The sequence below is a fragment of the Gnatocerus cornutus genome, chromosome 6 (assembly GCF_029298725.1).
Source record: "Gnatocerus cornutus isolate USDA-ARS CGAHR chromosome 6, icGnaCorn1.1, whole genome shotgun sequence".
Taxonomy (NCBI): Eukaryota; Metazoa; Arthropoda; class Insecta; order Coleoptera; family Tenebrionidae; genus Gnatocerus; species Gnatocerus cornutus.
The window spans coordinates 10,178,386-10,198,887 of record NC_142238.1 but is presented as its reverse complement, the minus strand read 5'-3'; the positions used below and the strand labels follow the sequence as shown (position 1 = coordinate 10,198,887).

Genomic DNA, 20,502 nt, shown 5'->3' with positions numbered 1-20,502 from the left:
CTTGGGGGCGTGCAATGATTATAAATCTCCCAAGAACTGCCCCAGCTGCCGTCAGGATTCATGGAAAGACGGCAGTCTAATAATTTAGCTTGACATGTCAAGGCTCAATCTTAATTTGAAATTATTAATTCGATATCTGCATTAATTACTCAAATTTGGCCAATCACGTATACCAAAACACTGTGGACAACTCTTAAACATTTAGTCCAATTGTGATTACAATTCTAATTAGCATCATTTAAATTAGAACGGACTCACCAAATTGTTGTCTTCAATTAAAAACAGCTAAATCCACAATTATCACCAATTCGACACTCAAAAATATCACATAACAACGAGGAAGACTTGCTCAATGATTTGACTCACTACTCAGTGAGATTCAACTCACCTTAATCAATTAAAATCACACAATCGGAATTATTTCAACTTTGCTCAACGCTGGTTAAATTCAGACTAATGAATTCTTTCCTAAAACTTACATGTTCCCAGCCCTTCACTAGATTTTTATGGGTCCCAGACGCATAAATTTCGCTGATTAGGCACGGACTCCGGCCACTTGAGGCTGTATGTTTATATTTTTGTGAGAACCTGCTCGGTCTCACCATCTTAAAGTAAACAACGTTCGAAAAAGGGATTATTTTAATTTTTAATTACTAGGGGTTACTACCCCAAATCTACATTTAAAAACTGAATGGTACAATTTCTTCATTAATACGTACGTTGGATATTTAATTTATGTGATGTATGCCGAGAATGGTTAAAATATGAAGTAATAACGCTGTTGATTACAACATTCTTAAATGGAAAAACACTGGTAGTCTGGGAGTTGTCGAAATTAAAAATGGGCTACGATAGTTTGGGCCTGAAGGAATAGAAGTGAGCTCACCAGTTCTTGTATGTACATTCCTTCTGTATAAAAGAACCTGTTTCAAGCCTGTTCTTCCTGATAACCATTTCCGTCGTACTATAAAAACGGAGGTGTAAAATTACTCACTATTCTTTATCAAAACAAATCATTTACCACGACCACGTATAAAAAGATGTTAATCCTATTACTCTGTTTTTTATTATTAATTCAACCTTAATCATACATTCAGATAATCACAGTGTGATTTGTAGCGTTAGAAAAATATTGATTTATACAAACATAGAATTAGACACCTACCTACTGTTAGGCAAAACAGTGATTAATGGCCAAGTAAAAGTCTACCATTACGTATAATTTTCGACTAGTCTTAGACTTCCGTTCACTGAAACATGATCAAGAATTTTTCTCTTTGATAATCTCTGTACACCGGACATTAGTGGTCTTCCCACACGCTTATCAACAATAATCCCAACATTCCTGCCGCTAGGAATAGTATTACGTCTTCCGCTTTGAAACCTAATCAACATTTTTTAAACGCCTCCATCAATAAAGTTCCACAATTCAGTGTGAAGTCTTCGAGTTGTTAAGTCGATTAGTATTCAGTTCTTGGTCAAATATTATCATGTTAGAATCTCCATTTAAACGCATACGAAAAAGGTACGTTCTTTAAATATTTATCTAGATATTCACCTGACTTTAGGATTAACGTCTGCGATGATTATTTTTCTGAGCGCGTGTTGTATTTTCCTTCTTCCCATGACCGTATGATCTCACTAGGCGTTGTTCTTGTTGATTTATGGCTCACAGGAAGTGTTTAAAAGAGGAAAACGAGAAAACGTGTATCACGAATTTAATCGGCATAAATCAAAAACTATTCTTATTATAACATGTATTTTTCTGACACTTTACCTTTATTAGAATTCCATTTCGACGGCAATAAATTGAGCGGTGCGGTTTTTGCCGCTGGGAAGACTTGCAGCAAGTCATTATTCGGTGAAATATGAATCAGTAAAAATGGAAGTGTTTTATATTTTCGAAGGTCTATAAGAAGAGATTGTTTGAGAGGTTTTCAGGACAAAATAGATAATTATGAAATTTTATTTTAGAAGTGTTTTGCTTGTTCTCTCACCAGGCGCAAAAGTAAACAATCGTGAGGAAATTCGGTCAGAATTAGAAATAACCATTGAAAGAGTATCTCAGTTATTATAAGCCTAATCGCGTTGATTTTCGTCGAGTAATTGATCTGTTTTCTTAGCCGACACGCGCAACCAAAAAGTTTTTCCCATTACAAATCTGCAATTCATCCTCCATGAAACATAAACCTGTCAATTTCCGCGCCCTTTTCTTGATCCTTTACTTGGCAATCCTCCAAGTCTCAAACTCGTGGGCGGAACATGTGTAGCAAACCCCAAACTCATTAATTACTCCAACAATAAAATAATCCCTCTCCAACAGCAAATTGGGATCAGGGTCGCATGTTAATATTTGGCAAGTGCGACGTACATTTGGTGGCTGAATGCAGCGAAAAACTGGTAACACCTACGAAAGTGGGTGGAAGTTAGATTGTAAAATAAATAGTTTTATTAAAAGGTGATCTCATTTTTCTGACAGAGACGATACAGAGGTCATAGTCCGCAGTTTGTACGTAAACATTATATTCGAATGGCCACTGTGCATGTCGTATCAACATCCTTCCTTCGTAAATATAGACATGACATCAGGGCTGGCAAGCCACTGGCGCACTTTAAAAACAAGAACGTTGCCCTGCGTGTGCAGGATTTTCGCACGTCGGCAGGAGTTGGAAGCTAAAGCGCCATCGCGGCAACGGGCTTCTCAAGCTTTGAGAAGTCTTGATTTTTAACAGTTGCTCAAACCAGTCGAAGGGGTTTATGCTGGAGCTCTTTGTTAGAATGCAAAATGCTGCTTTTGTGGCTATTAATTGGAAGAGTATTTTGAGTTTAACATTCAAATCTCGCCTGTCCATAAATCCCCCCGGCTTCATAAATTTCGCGAAGAGGAAACACAACAAAGTACAGGAAAACTTAACAAAAATAAACCGTCGGTAACACTGGCCATGAGCCACAAAATTTAGCCCGAATTTTTTCGTCCATCAAGGCTGCCCCAATCTTGTATTGTTCTCATCAAAGAAATTCCACTCGTCCTTGCTTCAATTACTCGGAAATTGGCAAATTTAAAGAAGTCTCTTGACCACGTGTACCTAGATGCTGTCATCGTTATTCTGAGCTTAAAATCCTCTGCACGAGATTTCTATGCCGAAGCCATTGTCCACTTGCATTCAGACCGAGAATAAATAGTTTTGCGTGCTGGTACTAATTTATACAATTTACTCAAACAGACAGCGTGGGTTGTTACATTGTTTTATATCCCATTACATATTTTAATGCTGAACTGCTGCACATAAATTCAGTTTGAACAGACCGAAGTATGAAAAAGCCTAGTTTCTTCAGACGCGGAGTTACAATAAAGGCAAATAATAGCGACGGTTGTTTATGATTATGGCATGAATGGGGCGCTATTTTGGTCGCACGCATATGTTACTAAACAGATTATAATGAAATGATTACAATTGTCGAAATAATAAAATCGCAGGAAAATTTTCTACGGATTCGCTAGCCAAATTTCACTTGCAATGAAAGACATTTTCGTATTTTTCGCCTTGTGCGAAATTTTCAAGGTTTGTAATCGAGGCGTGCTAACAAGAAAGATAAATATGACGAGGATAGTCAAAAATAATCCACTGAATCCTTTCAACATGGCAACAATAGAGCGCTAAAATCAAAGAGCGATAACTTTTTTGAATTGTTACCATTTGTTGACCTGACATGCTGATTCAATTAAGTAAAGAGGTAATACTAAAAAAACTTATTAAATTTAATATTCACGCCCCTGTAAAACTCGGTTGATAAATGTACTTCTCCTTCCAGACTTGCCAACTCTATCAATCACAGTTGATCATCTGTAGTTACATTGCTAAAACTGTATTTTGGCTTCTCGGTTTTGGCAAAATTTGGGACAACAGTGACAATGTTTACATTTGATTTTTTGTGTGGGTTTAAGTTATTGCCATTTTGTGACTAAACCGGAAATACAATTGGCACTTTGACCACTGTCTTTGATATTATCAGCAACATTTTTTGCCTAATGAACTGTTAGTTGGTCGTCACTTAGCAAATGAATTCATTTCCAAGTTATCAATTATCATATCTGGAACTTTCTCGTGGAGAGTGGCGGCTACTGTACTATCACAGTTATTTCAAAACATTTTGACTCACATTTTATTTTTACACAGCATAATTTAATAATTAAATAATTATCTTCAGAAATGAGTAAAACAACATTTTATATATCATCTTTTTCAATTGAATGCCACCTACCGCTATCTCTGCTAACAAAACAAGCACCTCTTGTGCCCCAAATGTTATTGATGATTGTCGCTCCCCATTTCCTCTTTTCCTAAATCGACCTTAGTCATCCTTAATTGTGCGTAATGTACCTGATAAATTATACAAGTGGCTAATGTTTTTTGTGCGCAGCAACTGTAAGCAATTTTACTATTTTCGCTCGGGCTATTGGCAGACCCGCTGTTATGACATCACTCCCCTAAAAGAAGCTTATGTCATGGTTAAATTTTGCGTTGACCTGCTGCGATTGTCGGTTTTAACCCTTGTCAAAAAAAGCGACACGAGCGGTTTTTTGGACGCCGACTGCTTGGAAGGAATTCTACTCGTTTTAGTTTTATTATAAGTCTTCTCGTTTTTAATTGGTATCGAAAGAGATAGAGGAGCTCGTCACGAAAGTTCAAGAAGTCATGCCTTGCCCCTAGAATGTGGCGAAGGAAAGACAAAAATAGAAATGATGTACACCTAGATATTTCAACACAATATAATTACCTAATAATATCATTATTTTTGCAACTCTTTATCGGAACGGGCTCATCGTTATAAATAATGTTTCGAAAACATGCTCTCATTGTTTGTTATCAACATACTTGTGATGATCTTGTACTCCACCCTCTGTGTGTACTTTTCTCGACAATTTAACAGCAATTATTAAACAATTTAGTTTTTACATGCTTTGTCATTTGTATATATATAACTGACTATCATGAAATCCTCTGTTTAGTTGTTTTTGAGTCGTGGAAGAGATTTTGTTTATGTTATTCAGTTTATGTGATAGCAGAATCTTGCGATGCAGTACCGCTTGTGTGTGAATATTATCATTTTCTTGTGAGTACTTGGTGAATGAATGAAAACTATGAATTAATCTACGAATGAATGAATGAAAAGAAAACGTTGTGACTAGCACGACATCATGAATTATGAGTTGTGATTATTACGTTGACTTTTGGTGTGTGGGATTCCTTAACGTAACATTTTGTTTGCTTAAATTAAAAGAATTTATTAATCTTGTTTCTCGGTTTGCAGAGAGGTTTACAATGCAATTTGCCCTCGGTTAGGACACACTCTTCATATTCCAGAGGATTCCGTGCAAGCTATATTCAATGATATGAAACTCTATCCGTCTAAAGATCAAGGTGAGATCACAGAATCGTCTAGAAATTTTGTCACACTAGAATGCTCAGACGGAACATAATAAATTTCGGAGGGTTTGTTCTAAAAAAAAGACAGCAATTCTTAATAATTATTAAGCATCAAGTTAATGATAACAAAATCAATAAATCTGGCGGTACTTTTTAATATTATGATCGCAAGGTACTCCAAACGATACTATAAAGGCTTCATTTTTTTATTGCTCTAGGTAAATACATCGATACAAAAATAGATTAGCAAAATATTGTGAAATATAAGGCGATAAATGACATCAGAGTCAAAAAAAGAGCATTATCAGTGGTGATAGTTATTAAAATGACTATCCACTAATAGCTTCCAAGTTGATAAAGTTAGATACCCTATTTAGTTCAGCGTCATACTATGGCATTTATTTTCCTTCTGTATTTCGCGAGAAGTGTTTTTTATTTTAAACAAGACAGGTAGTTTGTTTTTAGTAAGTGTCATAGTAAAAAGAAATGTTTGTTTTGTCGTGCACTGTTTGTTTGCTTTTTGGGAAACGTGTATTGTTTATATTTTTTGTACACGCTTTATCATTATTTGTTTCCAAAGAAAGGAAGTTGTTCGGGGGTCAAGTCAAGAATAAAGTTTTTTATTTATCCCGCCCTTTTTTGATTTAAATTATTTCTACACTCCCTGTCAAAAAAACCTTCGAGCTAGGGACCTCGTTACCGCAACTCGTAATCGCGTAGCAAATAAAACCATTTCGCCACATTGATAACGATGAAATACAATAAAAACAAACTTGCGGGTATTATTCTAGAACTTATTTTGTCGAGATGAAGGGTCTTGTCGGAGCAATTTCTCGTGGCTTGGAGAATCGCGTGTATTTTTACCCCCGAATGTACCCGTCAAATCAATAACATAACCTTAAAGTTATGCCATCTAGGTTACTCCTGAAAAAATGCAAATCTCTCCTAAAAAATAACTGAAACTCGTTCTTTTCCAGTCTCTGAAATGTTGAAGTGTGCCAGACAGTGTGGTCGACGAAATGGGTCATCTAAATACATCACTTTTGGCGAGTTTTGTGTGTTTGTCAAAGAAATGAAAAATCAAAATTCCAAGCAGCACCGTAAAATTCAGTCGGCGAAGTCCTCTAACAGTGAGTAATGAAGTTGAACGCGACAAGGTCTCACATTTGGGGTTTCAGAGTGTGTAAATAAATGTGAGGTGTTCCTGGGGGGATCCTGTAACCCCACGACGTGGAGAGCCGACACTGCTATTCCAGAGCTCCAGAAATATGGGATTACATTCTATAATCCGGTATGTGGTTTTGTGTTTTAATTATAATAATAAATAATACAATGGTAATAATTTCAGCAAGTTTCAATGTGGGTCCCTGAACTAGTAGCCCAGGAGCACGACGCTAAACAAGCCGCATCTGTGTTATTATATGTAGTTGATAGTCAGACCAGAAGCACTGTTGGAATGATAGAAGTGGCGTATTTGGTAGCTTCAGGCAGATGTGTCATTGTAGTTGCTCATTCATACAGACTAGGACAGAGTATTATGGGGGAGACAATCACACAGAGGTTGAATACAGCAAAAATGAATCATTCTCAACGTAATACATTGTTTTTTGTAGGGAATATCGAGATTTGGTAGAGGGCCAAACGACGTTGTTAACGCTAGTTCGTAGTAAAGGTATTGAAGTACACAAAAACTTATCATCAGCGTTACAGTGTACTGCGAAAATTCTAAGAAATGTCAGTGACATGACGCCTGAAGAGCAGCTGACTAGCAAGCTCAGGTTGGTAGGACTAAAATACAAACACTTCATGTTTTTGTTTAAATATAAAGTTGGCAACATGTGTACAAATAACTGTCAGCCCTGATGGTTAGTCTCTGATGGGTCTGTTGAAATTTACCTTGAGTTCATTCTTTGTCATATAAACACAGATCTAGTTTGTTTTTATTTTTGTAGGCTACCATGCAAAATATTTGTCAAGGCATTAGTACAGTCGCGATCAAAATATTTTGGACGTCATTTTTTTGACATGTTGAAAATTTGAGTGTAGGCATAGAGTAAACACATGTGTTTACTCTATGGTGTAGGCTATGCATTACTGTCAATTTGACATGTGAAACTCACGCAATTTTGTCAAAAGTGACAGTAACAATGAAATAAATAAAGGGTGCTTTACACTTTATGACAATTTAATGACTTTGACGTCGAAAATAATTTGGACTGTACGTTTCCCTGTCCATAGATATAATAAATGGTACATATGAAGTTTCCAAAGATATCTCGTATCACTTAGGATTATCTCGTTGTCATTTCTTAAGTGAATGAGTTTCATCACATGAATGATTCTATCGCGGAAACAAAATTTCGAACATCAAATTGATTGATGTTTAAAAATTGTAAACTGTCCTTTGTCTTTATAACCTTAAAATTTATAAAAGACTCAGCAAGTGCCAGAAATTTGCTTTGTATGTCAGTCACAATGACAATAAAGCTTGATTTACATTGCCATGTCAAAAAGTGATGTTCGAAATTTTGATTCCGCGATAGTAATATGAACATTGTTTAATTTTTGTTTATACTTATTTTAGTCTGAGTAAATTTTAAATTTCGAATTTCGCGGTGCTTCCAAACCAAATGCGGTCGTCTTGGTAATTTTATTTTGATTACCCTAAAAGTGCAAGGCGCGAACTTTGAATTTTCGACCCAAGGCCGCGGGGAAAATATAAAATTGAACTTCCCAGTTCTGTGTCCAGCAATTCCGGGTCCATCACCGGACGCATTACTTCAAGTACTGGTTCTGAAATAACTTTGGCAACAGCGAGCCGCATAACAAATGTCCACTAATCATCAATTTTTAACTCATAGAGGGAAGGCCCGAATTAGTTGGTCGCACCTCCTACAGAGATCTCTAATAAATTTTCATCCACTGTCTATTTGTAGAGGAATCTGAACTCATTTAAACTGACTCCTCTTTTTTGTTGTTCCAGGAGGCTGCGTGAAGTATTCGACTCCTATGGAGGTCAAAACGGTGAAATCGAGAATTTGGAATTTTTCCTCAAAGCTTTCAAGCAACTAACTCATCGTGAATTGACGATGAACGAATTGTACAAGTACATGAGCACGTCCAACAATCAAAGCATAAGTTTTGAACGATTTTGCATGCTGATGGCAGAATTCACCAGCGACAACTGTGATATGAGCACAACAAATGGTAGATTTTCAGATCGTTTATATTGGACGTGTGCACTTTTGAAGACTCGGCATTTGTTCAGTTCGTACGTTGTTCAACCGGTTGTTAACGTTTTAGGTAGACTCTAAGAAAAAGATCCTCACAATCCTGTCAGCTTCTTTTTGTTTTTGTTTATCATACATATTCACGAGCTGATATTCAAAAGTGTTCACTTTCAGTCATAATAACATCATTTTCCTTTTATTTGCTATTCGCTTCCTTGGAAAGTGCACACTAATATTAATAAGTTGCTCGTTCTTTTATTTATGTCCTCTTTTTTTGTAGGGTGGGTAGGTCAGCCCTTCCAACGTCAATGTTCCACCAATAATAACACGTGTAACATTGATAACTCTCTTGTAAACGGAACGACGGAAGAAACCGTAAACGCTTCTTTTAAGAAAAGCTCGTACGATGTTTTTCTGGGAGGTACGCAAAACTGCCAAGCGAAGTGGCGGGAGGATGTCGCTATACCGATTCTTAAAAAGAACGATATTAGTTATAGTCCAACTGCCCTAAACGGTTATGAAGTATTAGACAATAAGAATGTAACGGACCAAGATGTTTTGCAATGGAAACAGGCCATGGATGGCGCTAAAATAGTTCTATTTGTCATAACGAACGATACGAGGTCTTTAACTACAATGATCTTAGCCGCACATTATATTGCTACTGGGAAAAATATGGTTTTGTGTGTCCAACAGTTACCAGAGGAGAATTGCAGCATTGGAAACGAAACTGTAAGTTATCGCTTCTTTGTGTAAAGTTAGACGTCTCTTTTCTCTGAGTCATGCAGTTTTTTGAGCTCCTTTCCCATGGTTTATTTATTCTTTTTGCAGCTCTCGGAACAGGCAATAAAAGACTATAATCGCGGAAGAGTCTACGTCGTAGACATGGCAAAACGTAAACAAATTCCAGTATTTGAAGACATCGCCGAGGCCGTGCAATGCGTAGTAAGCAAAATCCGAAGCAGATAGATGGTGTATTAACAAATAATGAAAATTTTCATTTCATGACACAGAAAATGATCGTTTGCTCTCTGAAAATAATTGCAAGGCAGCTAGCTCTCTCTTAATAAAAAGCAGCTGAAATTTTCGATAAGATACGCTTTTAACTTTTTAATTATTTATTATGAACGTGTTTTAATAGAATTCTGTAAGCGATTTTTTTTGTTTATTCTTTTTCGTTGTTATTGGTCACTTTTTGGTGCAATTTTTTTATTCGTTTGATTATTGTAAGCTAATTTCGTGGATGTTGAAACGTCCTCGTTGATTGCCACTAAAAAATAATTTTAGGTGTAATCGGAATTTTATTCAATGGAAACAATGTGTGATTGTCATCACAGAAGTTGTTGTTTAACAGCTATACTTTTAACACGATTGTACAGTATAGGGATTAGGATTGGGTAGCTAGAATTTGACGCCTATTTGTTAAATTCCTGTGTTGATGTCAAAGTCAAAGTTCCTCTCCAGATTTGTAAATATGGCTGCTACTTAAGTCTACTTCGGGTATAGTTGTTAAAATACACGTCAATGATATTAGTATACATCACTCCAGCTAAAAATTCACATTTTTTCACTAGTTGTAGGTTAATAGTTAAACTTTATACAAAATTAATTGTACAGTAGAATAATTTATTATACATTATGTTTTTAATATTATAATATATTGAATATGTTATTTGTTATGTGCAATCTGAGGTTAAAGTCAAGCTGGTATTTTAAGTACTTAAGAATGGTTGCTGCAAACTTGTTCATTGCGTTTTATGCATTTAAGTCACGTGGTAACGTCAAGCAAACCTGCCTTAAGTCATATAATAAGCAGTTGTTGGCGTTTGCTTGACTCTCGTAGCCAGCTTTGAAGAGGTAGTGATCATAGTACAACTTGTGTTTTCTTACTGTCTATGACATGTGATTTATTTTGATGACAAAGTAGCTATGGCAGATTGTAACAGCAGTATTGGAAGGTGTGTCATGCATTTTTAATCGATTTTTGTTTGAAAAGATTTGTTAAAACTGCCGAAGTTTACACGTTTTTGAGAGCGAAGCGGAGAGTCATCTCCTTGGGCATGTTAGTACCTGAAAAATATTATATGAAGAAGGAAATTATAGAAATATTTTTATAATAACTGAATCTCATCTACTAATGTAACGAACTATTATTTGGTTATTATAGTAGGAGTTAGTCTTATTGTCCGTCATTTTAATGCCGTTTTACTGGAAATTTCTGGGCCTTCCATTATTCACTTAGTACAGTAAATTTTGGCAGCATTTTCCTTACATTCATTGATTGTAGTTAAACAGTAGTTAACAACTGAAATTTAATTGTGGCTAACCATATAATTAGCACATCTTGTATTTATTATTTTTTTAATGTCTAATAAAAATTATTAAAAAATCTATCTTCCTTTATTTAGTCGTGTACTTTTTAGTTTGGTTGGATGTTGTAATGGGTAAGAAAAGAAATTGTAAAAGGTTTTGTCATTTTATTAATAAATTTCTAAATTTATTGACTGACATATAACGTTAATACTTTCTAACATGTACAAATAGGTGATATGCGTATAGAGAAATACACATAAATCCAGTCAATAGTAAAAAAAATGGAAAAGAAAATGCAACCACTTATAAAAGCTCATTATGTACAAAAAACAAAAAGACTAGTTGCTTTAATAAATAAATTAATACTATGTACAAAATGTACAGTCGATTCGTTAAACTATGTACAGTCCTACAACAGACAGATTTAATTTAGAAATCTCAGTTGCTATCACGATTAGTTTATTCAACATTGATATTTTTAAAAAATTGCTTTTTATAAACAGTCCATCTTAAAACATTTGCGATAAAAATGCCTAAATGATAAATAACTATAAAAGAGTCTATAAACATATATCTTATTTTGAAGATTTCTCTTTATTATTGGCAGTTGTGGACGTACGATTGGCACAGTTAGATAAATTGAAGATGCCGTGAGCAGGGTTTTCTGTTTGGGAAAGGACGGGTTGGCGAGATTCTTTAAGATTCGCAGAAGACAAGGAACTACTGCTAATGCCAGAATCACTAGATTTCTCACTTAAGCAACTTCTCCCAACAGAACTACTTTCATTGAGGCCTAATTCGGAGCCTCCACCTACAACATATTTGACTGAAGTCAACTTATGGTCCGCTTCACACACGTCTTCGTTATTTTTCCGTCCACTAGCACGGTTAAGGAGGTTTCTACGACAGGGATCTATTAAAGTAGTTTGGCCGTGGACACTTACATATGAGTCTTTCGGCTTCTTTTGCAACCTCTCCGAACTCGACGAGTTCGGGATATTGGGTTGGTAACATAATTCTTCTTTAAGATTCAGAGAGTTCTTTTGAGCTTGGCGCATTCGCGCTAAGATCTCATTATTGCATTGTTCCACTACAGCATCTAAGTTATTCGTATTATCACAAAATCCAGCGTTATCACTTGCGTCTGATTCGCCTTGGGGAGAGGTGTGGTGCGTTTGGCGACAAGTCTTCAATGCCGCATCATAACAACCCGAATCGCGGGGGAATTGCCGACGACCGAATGGAGAACAAGAACCTCCAGCTTCCATCGCCAAAATTCGATTGTGGTCATCACCTTCACTACTCGATCCAGCTATGTCTCCTTCACTACCAGCTGCAAACAAACACTTAAGCACTAAACTCCAACACTTCCGTTTATCTTACAGTCCAAATCGTGAAGAAGTTGCACAGCGGTGAGAATCTTTGCTCGGTGATCTGAATTCACTATTCCTAAATAGTCCAGGTCGGACGGTTCGATTTCCTTGAATAGTTCCAAGTCTTCGTAGCCGTTTAATATAAAAACCGAGATGTATTCCTGGAGGTTAATCTTCTGAAGCAAATCTTCTACGGAAATTGGTTTGCCTTTGATGTTGCGGTGCCACTTCAGTTCTCGGCGGGCTTTCACAGTTCTTTCAGATAATAATTCTACATTTATAAATTTAAATGTTCCTTTTTTTCCGTGGCAAATACCGCGCCATTGGCCACTCGCATTCATCGAAATTATATCTATTATATCACCCTTCTGAAAATAATCGTCATAAATTTTCAGCCAAGATCGGCCAACAGATAAGTCGTCTAAGTTGAAACAAAAAAAGCATTTATTTCCTTTAATTTCTCAAATTACTGAAACAGTTGTTACGTAAGTATTATTTTATAAAATGACTGCAAAAAATGAATTTAAACTTTTAAAAGAATACGAAGTAACAAAAAACAAGCATTATCAGTGAGGCGAATAATTCGGTGTTAATTCCATAATGCGATTAGTATTAAACATCCTCCGTAGTGCTTACATCGGTCAACGCGTTTTTAACGTTTTCCGAAAATCCCAAACTGGATGAACAAACACATTTGTTGCTAAATCTCGGCGAGTACTTCCCTATTTTCACTTCATTTTTAAGTTTTTTTAGCTGTGTGGTATTATTGAGTACATTGGCGGGCTAGAGTTTTCACAATATTATTATTTTATTTTAAATTCGCAAACGAATGGTCTTCTGAAACTGGTTTACTAGGAAAAGTTCTTGCAGTCATTTCAACAACACCCTGCACATTCTATTTTACTTCAAAAAGTTGAGCCCTTTGCAACTTAGACGACTTTTCTCCGTAGCCTCGGCTACCCACCTTATATTTTAAAGCTTCTTTATCGTAAGGACTCGGCGTGTGGTCCACCAAAGCCCTAGCCCTTCCTACAATCTGCTCCGTCGGACTAGGATCAGCATCTTCGGTGGAAATCGAACTATGATTACTTCCCGCTCTGACCAAAGCCTGCGTACCTAAAACTAACCAATCAGCTCAATCTCAACCTTTTCACTCTCACTTACTCGACCCTGAACCACTAGGCAGACTCTCCACTGAACTTGCTGAACACGGAAACCCTTGATCTCGTTTTTGTTCACTTGAGTCACCTTTCAATCGAGAGATTTTCCTCTGTACATCTTCTCGAAGTCCTCGGACTTTGCCGACAAGTCCGGAAGCACCTGCTGAACGACCATCACTAGACACGTGAACGGTAGCAACTTGTTGACTGCAATTGCTAAATTCATCGGTGTCTTCGTAGTCGGAGCTTTGGCTAGGAGAGAGACCATCTTCGCTGCGAGGGTAACCACTGCTGGTTTTACGAAAATGACGAATTTTGCCTTCGAGGTGGGTGTAGTATTGCGGGGAGACTAATTGGGAGATATCGTGTTGCTCGGAACGGCTGGTATCCACCGACAGAGTTGACAGTCTTGAACTGATGCTTTGAACGTCTGAGCTGGCGTAGTCGCCGCTCTCGCGGTCTCGAGAAGATCTAAAACGGAAATATGAGTGTGAGATGAGATATGCACTCGAGGTTTTATTATAATATAATCTCTTTATGGCGAAAACGGTTTATAACGAGGAATATAAGCATAACGAGGAACATTCAATTTTGCTTGAACTTCCGATCACATCATGCATAAATAAGTTTCTCTTCAATTAGAAGATATGCTGCGCTGTTGGTGACATCTATTGCTTCATTTTCTTCTACAAATCTCGTAGCTGGGAAATGCAAGACTGCCAAGCGAGAAGCTTTGTGTTATTAGAGATGACATGCTTACGACATTAAAAGTTGAACTCTTAGACAAAAGATGAAAGAAAAATATTTCTAGGTAATCATGCACAATCGGGACCTGAGAAAGGACAGCTGACATTTTTGACACCGTTCGGGTAAAGACGACCTACAATGTTGCCAAATCGTTTGAGTTTGGAGTTGCCGCTGCATGTATAAAGGTTGTCTAAAAAAGGTTGTTTATAAAATAATGCTTAGAGGAAGAAAAAATAATGGCGTGAAGAAATTTATCTCCTCTCGGGCCAGTTTGCAGAAGCTAAATTAAATCTTTAATTTCGATTAGAAAACTTAACATCATGTTAAAATGACATGTGATTGTTTTTCGCTAATCTAATGTCAGCAATCGTCAAATTTGTTGTGAGATTAACTTAAAATTATTTAATTTATTATGTAAATCAGTGCCTTGTCTTATAAATCGAATCTAACAGTCCAAATTTTACCAGCAGTATCCCGAAAATTCTTTGATGGAGGTTTTGCACTTTGTTTTTTTCGTTGAAATTGTATAAAAAAGATAGAAATTATTCTGAGCGTTGATAAAATCTTTCGTTTGATCCTTTTAAATATTACAATTACACATTACATTTGCAATTAAGCAGTGTTCTTCGTGCAATTCAATAGAAAAAAATGTTTAGGCGTAAATTTGTGTCCTCCTAATGAGCGAATGTTATTTACTACTCCTAAATAATTTACATTAGATGAAAGACCAATCACTTTAACAAATTAAAATTTTGTAAATGTTATTACTTTGATAAATTAATTTTGAAGTCCTTTCTCGCAGTAAAAATATTAACAAAATAGGCACTCCTCTTCCATCTTCGAAGTTCCATCTATTCTGTGATCTGAAGCAATTTGGCAACAAAGCTAAGTCTTCGTGCTGGATCGCAGTACGCTTGCACATGCGCACATGTCAGGTCCCGATTGTGCATGATTACCTATTTCTATTTCTAATTAAATTGTACAACTACTGAGAAGGATCAGAACTAAACGCGAACTTTTAAGAGAGAAAACACAAGATCTGGTATTAAAAAAAACTGTTTGGTACTTTTGTGTCGTCTTTCTTAAATAAAGGCTAGCAAAGGTGTCGAAAGCGTCTGGGTGGTCTTTGCTCATGAAAAAATCTCATTAGAGCTGCTTACACCTAATTCAATTTCAAGTTCCTCAAGATGAATAATACAAAAGTTAAAGATAGACAGCTTTTGAAAGTCGTCGCAAAGTAATTATTCACGCAAATACGTTGAGTGGTTTAAATAAGTCATTACATTTTAATTCTTTTAAAAATTCCATATAAACTTTTTAATAACCCGTCGCCGAGCCGGCAATAAATTTCACCTTAGTGGAATAATAGTCGGTGGGTATCCAGCCTGCGGTAGAATAAGTCCACGTCTAGGAGTTCCCCTGGGAGTTGTGGCAGTGGGGGTGTCTCTAGGAAGGGAGATATCCCCGGCACTTCTCAGCGAGATTACACCTTCCCCGCGGGACTCTTGCCTCAGGTTTAAAGTAAAGCAAACTCGGCCGTTCTGGATGGTAGCCGTCGGGCCAGGACTGCTGCCCATTAGGAAGTCCTCGGGGTCACTTTCGTAGGGCGGTTCATCATACCAATGACCCCGGTCGTGGCCGTGGGCACCGGGCGCCAACATCCGCGCGTCTTCGTCGTACATATAAGTGTCATCTGGAACATAATTGTGTCTGGGATGCGATTTTTTATCGCCCTTTTGCCACATTACCTCCTGATAAAGGCCCCCGGATTCCTTCCTTGCCCAACTGTAATAAACCCTGCTTAATGTCTCTCAGGATCTGCAATAAAACAACGTCGCTTTAGAAATCTGCACGACAAAAAAAACTATTTCGGAAAATTGCGTTATTTCAGACAACAAATAAACGATGGCGGGACGTGCTTTATGGGCTTTAATGGGCTACTATGGAGACGTTAAGTGAAGTTACCGACCCATTTAGTGCAGTTTTTACCATCTTTAAGAAACTAATTGTAATGAAATTGCTGGCAACATTCAAAAACGTGAGCTTCTTTTTTTAAAGTAGACATTCCGTGACTGTAAAAAAGTTTCCTACATTCTCGATATACTTTCGAGTCAGAGAAGTTCACAATTGTCTCGTTCAAGTGTGATTATAAGTTAAATACTTTTAATGTTATTTTTATTTAAAAAAGTAAAAAGTGAGCTCATCTCCGAGCATACTTCTATTGAATACATGACATTTTTTTGTTAGTATCACTGCCATGTGCTTTGAAGCACATTCTATCCAACAAATTAAATATTTGCCTCTTGTTCCACGAAGTCGAGATTCATATTCACATAAATTGCTTGAAGCGAACAAAATTTCGTTTGTTGATGCCAAACAAAACCTTGGCAAATACGTACGTACACTTTATAGCATTGAAATTTAATGTAACCAATTTACTATAAAGTAAGCAATGCTACCTTGCATCAAACTTGAGATGAAACGTAAAATAGCAGGGACTTTATTGTCCGTAAAATATGGAGATTTTTCATGAAATGCAGCACACATGGAATGTTTAAGAAATATCGCCAGTTAATTTCTTTGTTGTTGCAATTATGTTAAGCTCATGTGGTCAAAATCCCCCGATTTTTATATCGAATTGGACAAAGTGGAAAAGGCCATCAGCCACATCGGCATTTTTTACATAGGCAAACAAGGCTATAAAAGCACGACCCATAAACCGATACATCTCTTCAAATTACTGCCGAGTATCCAAATCCACATGTGAATGGCCATATGTCGTATTTGACAAGAATAAAACGCCTTACAGTCAGTTCCCCATCCGAAACGTCTGATTGCATGGAAATACGTATCTGTCACGGGGGAATATTTCAATTTGTCTGCCATGCTGGTTCAATTCCGGGCCTGTATATTCACATTTTACATTGAGATGTATGGGCGACTTGTGAATTTAGCACGGTTTACAATAGATCCTATGAGCCTTGGCCAAATAAAAAGAGGATCTCCATATATTTACAGGAAAGCGGTGGAATAATTGCTTCTGGTTCAGTTAAATTATCCACTTACCTCTTCGTGTTCTTTCGTGAATTTCTCGCGTTTCCGTAAAGCTTCTTGTACTTTTAACTGAAACAAACAGAAAATGTACTAAAAATCAAATCAAACACACGAGTTCAGAAATCCATCTCACCGAACTGGACTTAATACGATTTTATACACCACTAGAAATGGAATTTGATGGAATAACTTACGATTTTACATCATTTTCAACGATGCCGAAAAAGTCAGTTTAAATCCTAGACGCGAGAAAAATTGTACAAATCCGCCTTGAAATATTGTTGCAATTAGCACAGGCTGTCATTAAGACAGTCGCAGCGAAACAAATTAAAATGTCCATTAAAATAAGGCACCTGCCGCACGTCGACGAGACAATGCAAAATGTTGTTGATGCATCGGTGCCGAAGTCGTAAAGACAGCAATAAAACGTGAAAATCCCATCACATCCTGACCATCGGAAAGTTTCCAGCCGTAAAAACTGGACCTCGGATTGCAGTGACATTTTGATATAAGGGCCAATGTTATCCCTAGAGGTTTACACATGGGAAGAAGCAAGCTGGAAAACCAAACATCGCGTGCTTGCGCACAGAATAGATAAAGTTTATGGCGAGCAGTGATAGAATACGACCGTCCAGGGAATTTTAAGTGACCATCGGAAAGAAGAAGTGTAAATAAGTGCGGCGGGCGAGGTGAAGGTCGCCTCGGAAAGTAATTAAAAAATATTGGAAGTTGTACCTTATAGATTGTCTCTTCGAAACTGTTAGGCCCCCCTCCGTTCATTTGCAGGTGTCGCAGTCGGTCGTAGTCTCGAGGATCCACCATAGAGCGGAGGACGGCGTGCTGCCCCAAGTCCGTTAGACCCAGACCGCTCTGCAGGACGCTGTCGGGGGTGTCGACCTAGAAAAACACGACGTTTATGAGCACGTTGAAGAAAATTCACGATTATTTTATGATGTGATAAAAATACAAGATTGGATGAAGCATTCTTCGCGAGTCATTTGGCTTTCTTCGTGTTGGCTTGGAGTTTATACCTCATAGATTCTTAGTGGAAAACGATAAACGAAAGAAATGTGCCGTTTGAGGAGTAGTGAATAAAATTTGTTTTGAGTTTAACAGGCTTAATAAATTTTTATTAACCTTTTATCACTTCTACAATGTTCTAACTCGAGAGGAAACTTTCAGTGTTTCACGGAAAAGGCAGTCTTATTTAATGGTAATAACTGAAGTCGTATTATATTCTGTGATAAAAATATGTATGTATAAGCTCTTCATCAGAAGCTGAAATGCGGAAATGAAAGCTTGTGGGACTAAGGATATGTCTAAGAAGTTGTTGGCTTCATATATCCGTGAGTTTATAGGTCAAACTTCACGACCTCGCCTCTTTAACAGTTCAAGCGCTTGAATACAGACTCCATTTTAAGAATGAAACAATCATTACCATAATTCTACGACTTTACGTGTATGACTGCAAGTTATTATACAGGCTGTTGAGAGTAAACATAAATAGGTAAATATTGGAAAACTGAGTAAAAAAACCTTCGTTCGGGCAGCAGCTTCAGCATTCTTTAACTAAAAGTGTCTTCTTTATTTACGTTTGGATGTGTTTTTTGTACTTTGTTTTCAGAATTTACATAACTACCAACTCTTTAGTTAATTGGCGTCTTTTGCCCGAGAAGTATTGTCAGATATTCGCAACAGTAAATTAAAGTGGTTGAATGTCTTTTTTACTGTTGAACCACACATTATTAACATTTTCATATATTAAACAAGTACCGACATAGTGTACGAAATATCGAGCGCAATTAGTAGTGGCTTTATAATAATCTGCATTAACGTTTAAATGAAAAATGTCCTTAAACTTTTCTAAACTGCATTATTAATAGTCTGTAGAACTAACGAGCAAAAACAGGCGCGATTTTGATCCCTCCGTTGACCACACTTGCAAGAATCATGAAAGATGGGGCAATACGTAAGATTAAAATTAGTCTGCATGTGCCCTCACTTTCGTTTTGTATGTTTTGTGAAATTCGAATCCCCTTAAAATGAGGGGTCCGCCGGATAATACACATAAATATTATAAAAGAACGAGTGTGATATTTCCTGCTAATTTGGATGCAGCAGGAGAAATCCAATTCTTTTAAAGCGCCGTTTTAGAAGTTCCCTCGAGTCTGGGCCTATTCATCGACATCCTTGTTAACATATCGTGTATAACAAGCGTCAGCCCTGTAAGTTCGCCGAAAGAGAGAGTGTATGGAGAGGAAGAGGCTAATAAGTGCAGTACTCGAGACTTGGCGAAACAATAGGAGACCGTGACATTGACAACCCTCTTGCATTGTTTTGTAGATCAGCGGTTCTCCGTCGAGGAACTTGAGGGTTAATTTGAGTTCATAATTTCGATATTTTAAAATTCGCCAGACTTTTCATTTACTACGGTGACATCTTTCAGTTTTATTCCGCGAATTTCCGAAATCTCGAAAGGACTTCGACCTCGGCGCGCCTTTAGAACACTCTAATTGAAGCAGGAGACTAATGCACACAAAGCTTACAGAAAAACACTTGCTCGACGAAGTATTCGAAGATTAAAGCGGAGATACTTTTGTGAATTTTTTTCTATGGACTACGAGTTTTAATAAGTGCATGCAAGTGCGCTCGTTTGACTCGGTCTCCTGTGCGACAAAACGACGAGTTTTTCGACATTTTTCGGGACGTGATTAAAGCAAACGCTGCCGTAATTTTTCTAATGGAAACTTTTCATAATCTTCAACATTTTTAAGAATGCCGGATCTACTTCAAAACAGTATTCGCATGGATACATCGCGTTATTAAAACGTGATAATTTTCATTGAATTGCATTTACCGCAGACTAAATAAATCAGCGACAGTACACCTCGCGTCCATAATTTATTCCAATTATGAGTTATGCTCTGTGTATTTGTCTTCTTTCATGCGCAAACAGAATGTTATTAATTAGAAATTTCAACGCGAACAACTTGCTTTTGTGTAAATTTAATTAGAACTCTGTAGAAAGTCAAAATTAATAATTGTTTCCTTAATTTTTCGGATATTATATAACTGTCCGCTAATCTGTGGTGGTGTTAATTAGTTTACTGATTAGAATTCCTGGCTTGTACGAAATGAAATTCTATAAACTTATAACAATGTTATTGCACGAAACCAAGAAATGTTATTTTTATTT

The 20,502-nt window shown here is 36.9% G+C and overlaps 2 protein-coding genes across 8 annotated transcripts in view; one reads left to right on the top strand and one right to left on the bottom strand.

The window, feature by feature from the left end:
• The window catches only part of raw (NDT-like domain-containing protein raw), a 39,385-nt gene extending 28,335 nt beyond the window's left edge, over positions 1-11,050 (top strand). For 3 of the 5 annotated variants that reach the window (XM_088038551.1, XM_088038550.1, XM_088038549.1), the window contains 8 exons: positions 5,314-5,423; positions 6,407-6,559; positions 6,608-6,720; positions 6,778-6,989; positions 7,043-7,207; positions 8,413-8,636; positions 8,940-9,391; positions 9,491-11,050. In XM_088038551.1, the coding sequence (XP_087894677.1) occupies positions 5,314-5,423; positions 6,407-6,559; positions 6,608-6,720; positions 6,778-6,989; positions 7,043-7,207; positions 8,413-8,636; positions 8,940-9,391; positions 9,491-9,628 (1,567 nt within the window). In that variant the 3' untranslated portion in view covers positions 9,629-11,050. Of the gene's footprint in view, positions 1-5,023; positions 5,116-5,313; positions 5,424-6,406; positions 6,560-6,607; positions 6,721-6,777; positions 6,990-7,042; positions 7,208-8,412; positions 8,733-8,939; positions 9,392-9,490 lie in introns of those variants that run through there. The other 2 variants (XM_088038552.1, XM_088038548.1) reach the window with 2 other exon arrangements.
• A 109-nt stretch (positions 11,051-11,159) lies between these two features.
• LOC148172751 (uncharacterized) overlaps positions 11,160-20,502 on the bottom strand; it is a 114,935-nt gene continuing 105,592 nt past the window's right edge. The window contains exons 6-14 of one of the 3 annotated variants that reach the window (XM_088038823.1): positions 18,042-18,203; positions 17,319-17,375; positions 16,001-16,070; positions 15,606-15,945; positions 13,510-13,976; positions 13,310-13,461; positions 12,356-12,713; positions 11,917-12,305; positions 11,665-11,783 (exon numbers count right to left, since the gene is read on the bottom strand). In XM_088038823.1, coding sequence (XP_087894949.1) covers positions 11,766-11,783; positions 11,917-12,305; positions 12,356-12,713; positions 13,310-13,461; positions 13,510-13,976; positions 15,606-15,945; positions 16,001-16,070; positions 17,319-17,375; positions 18,042-18,203 — 2,013 coding nt within the window. In that variant the 3' untranslated portion in view covers positions 11,665-11,765. Of the gene's footprint in view, positions 12,306-12,355; positions 12,714-13,309; positions 13,462-13,509; positions 13,977-15,605; positions 15,946-16,000; positions 16,071-17,318; positions 17,376-18,041; positions 18,204-20,502 lie in introns of all 3 variants that reach the window. The other 2 variants (XM_088038824.1, XM_088038822.1) reach the window with 2 other exon arrangements.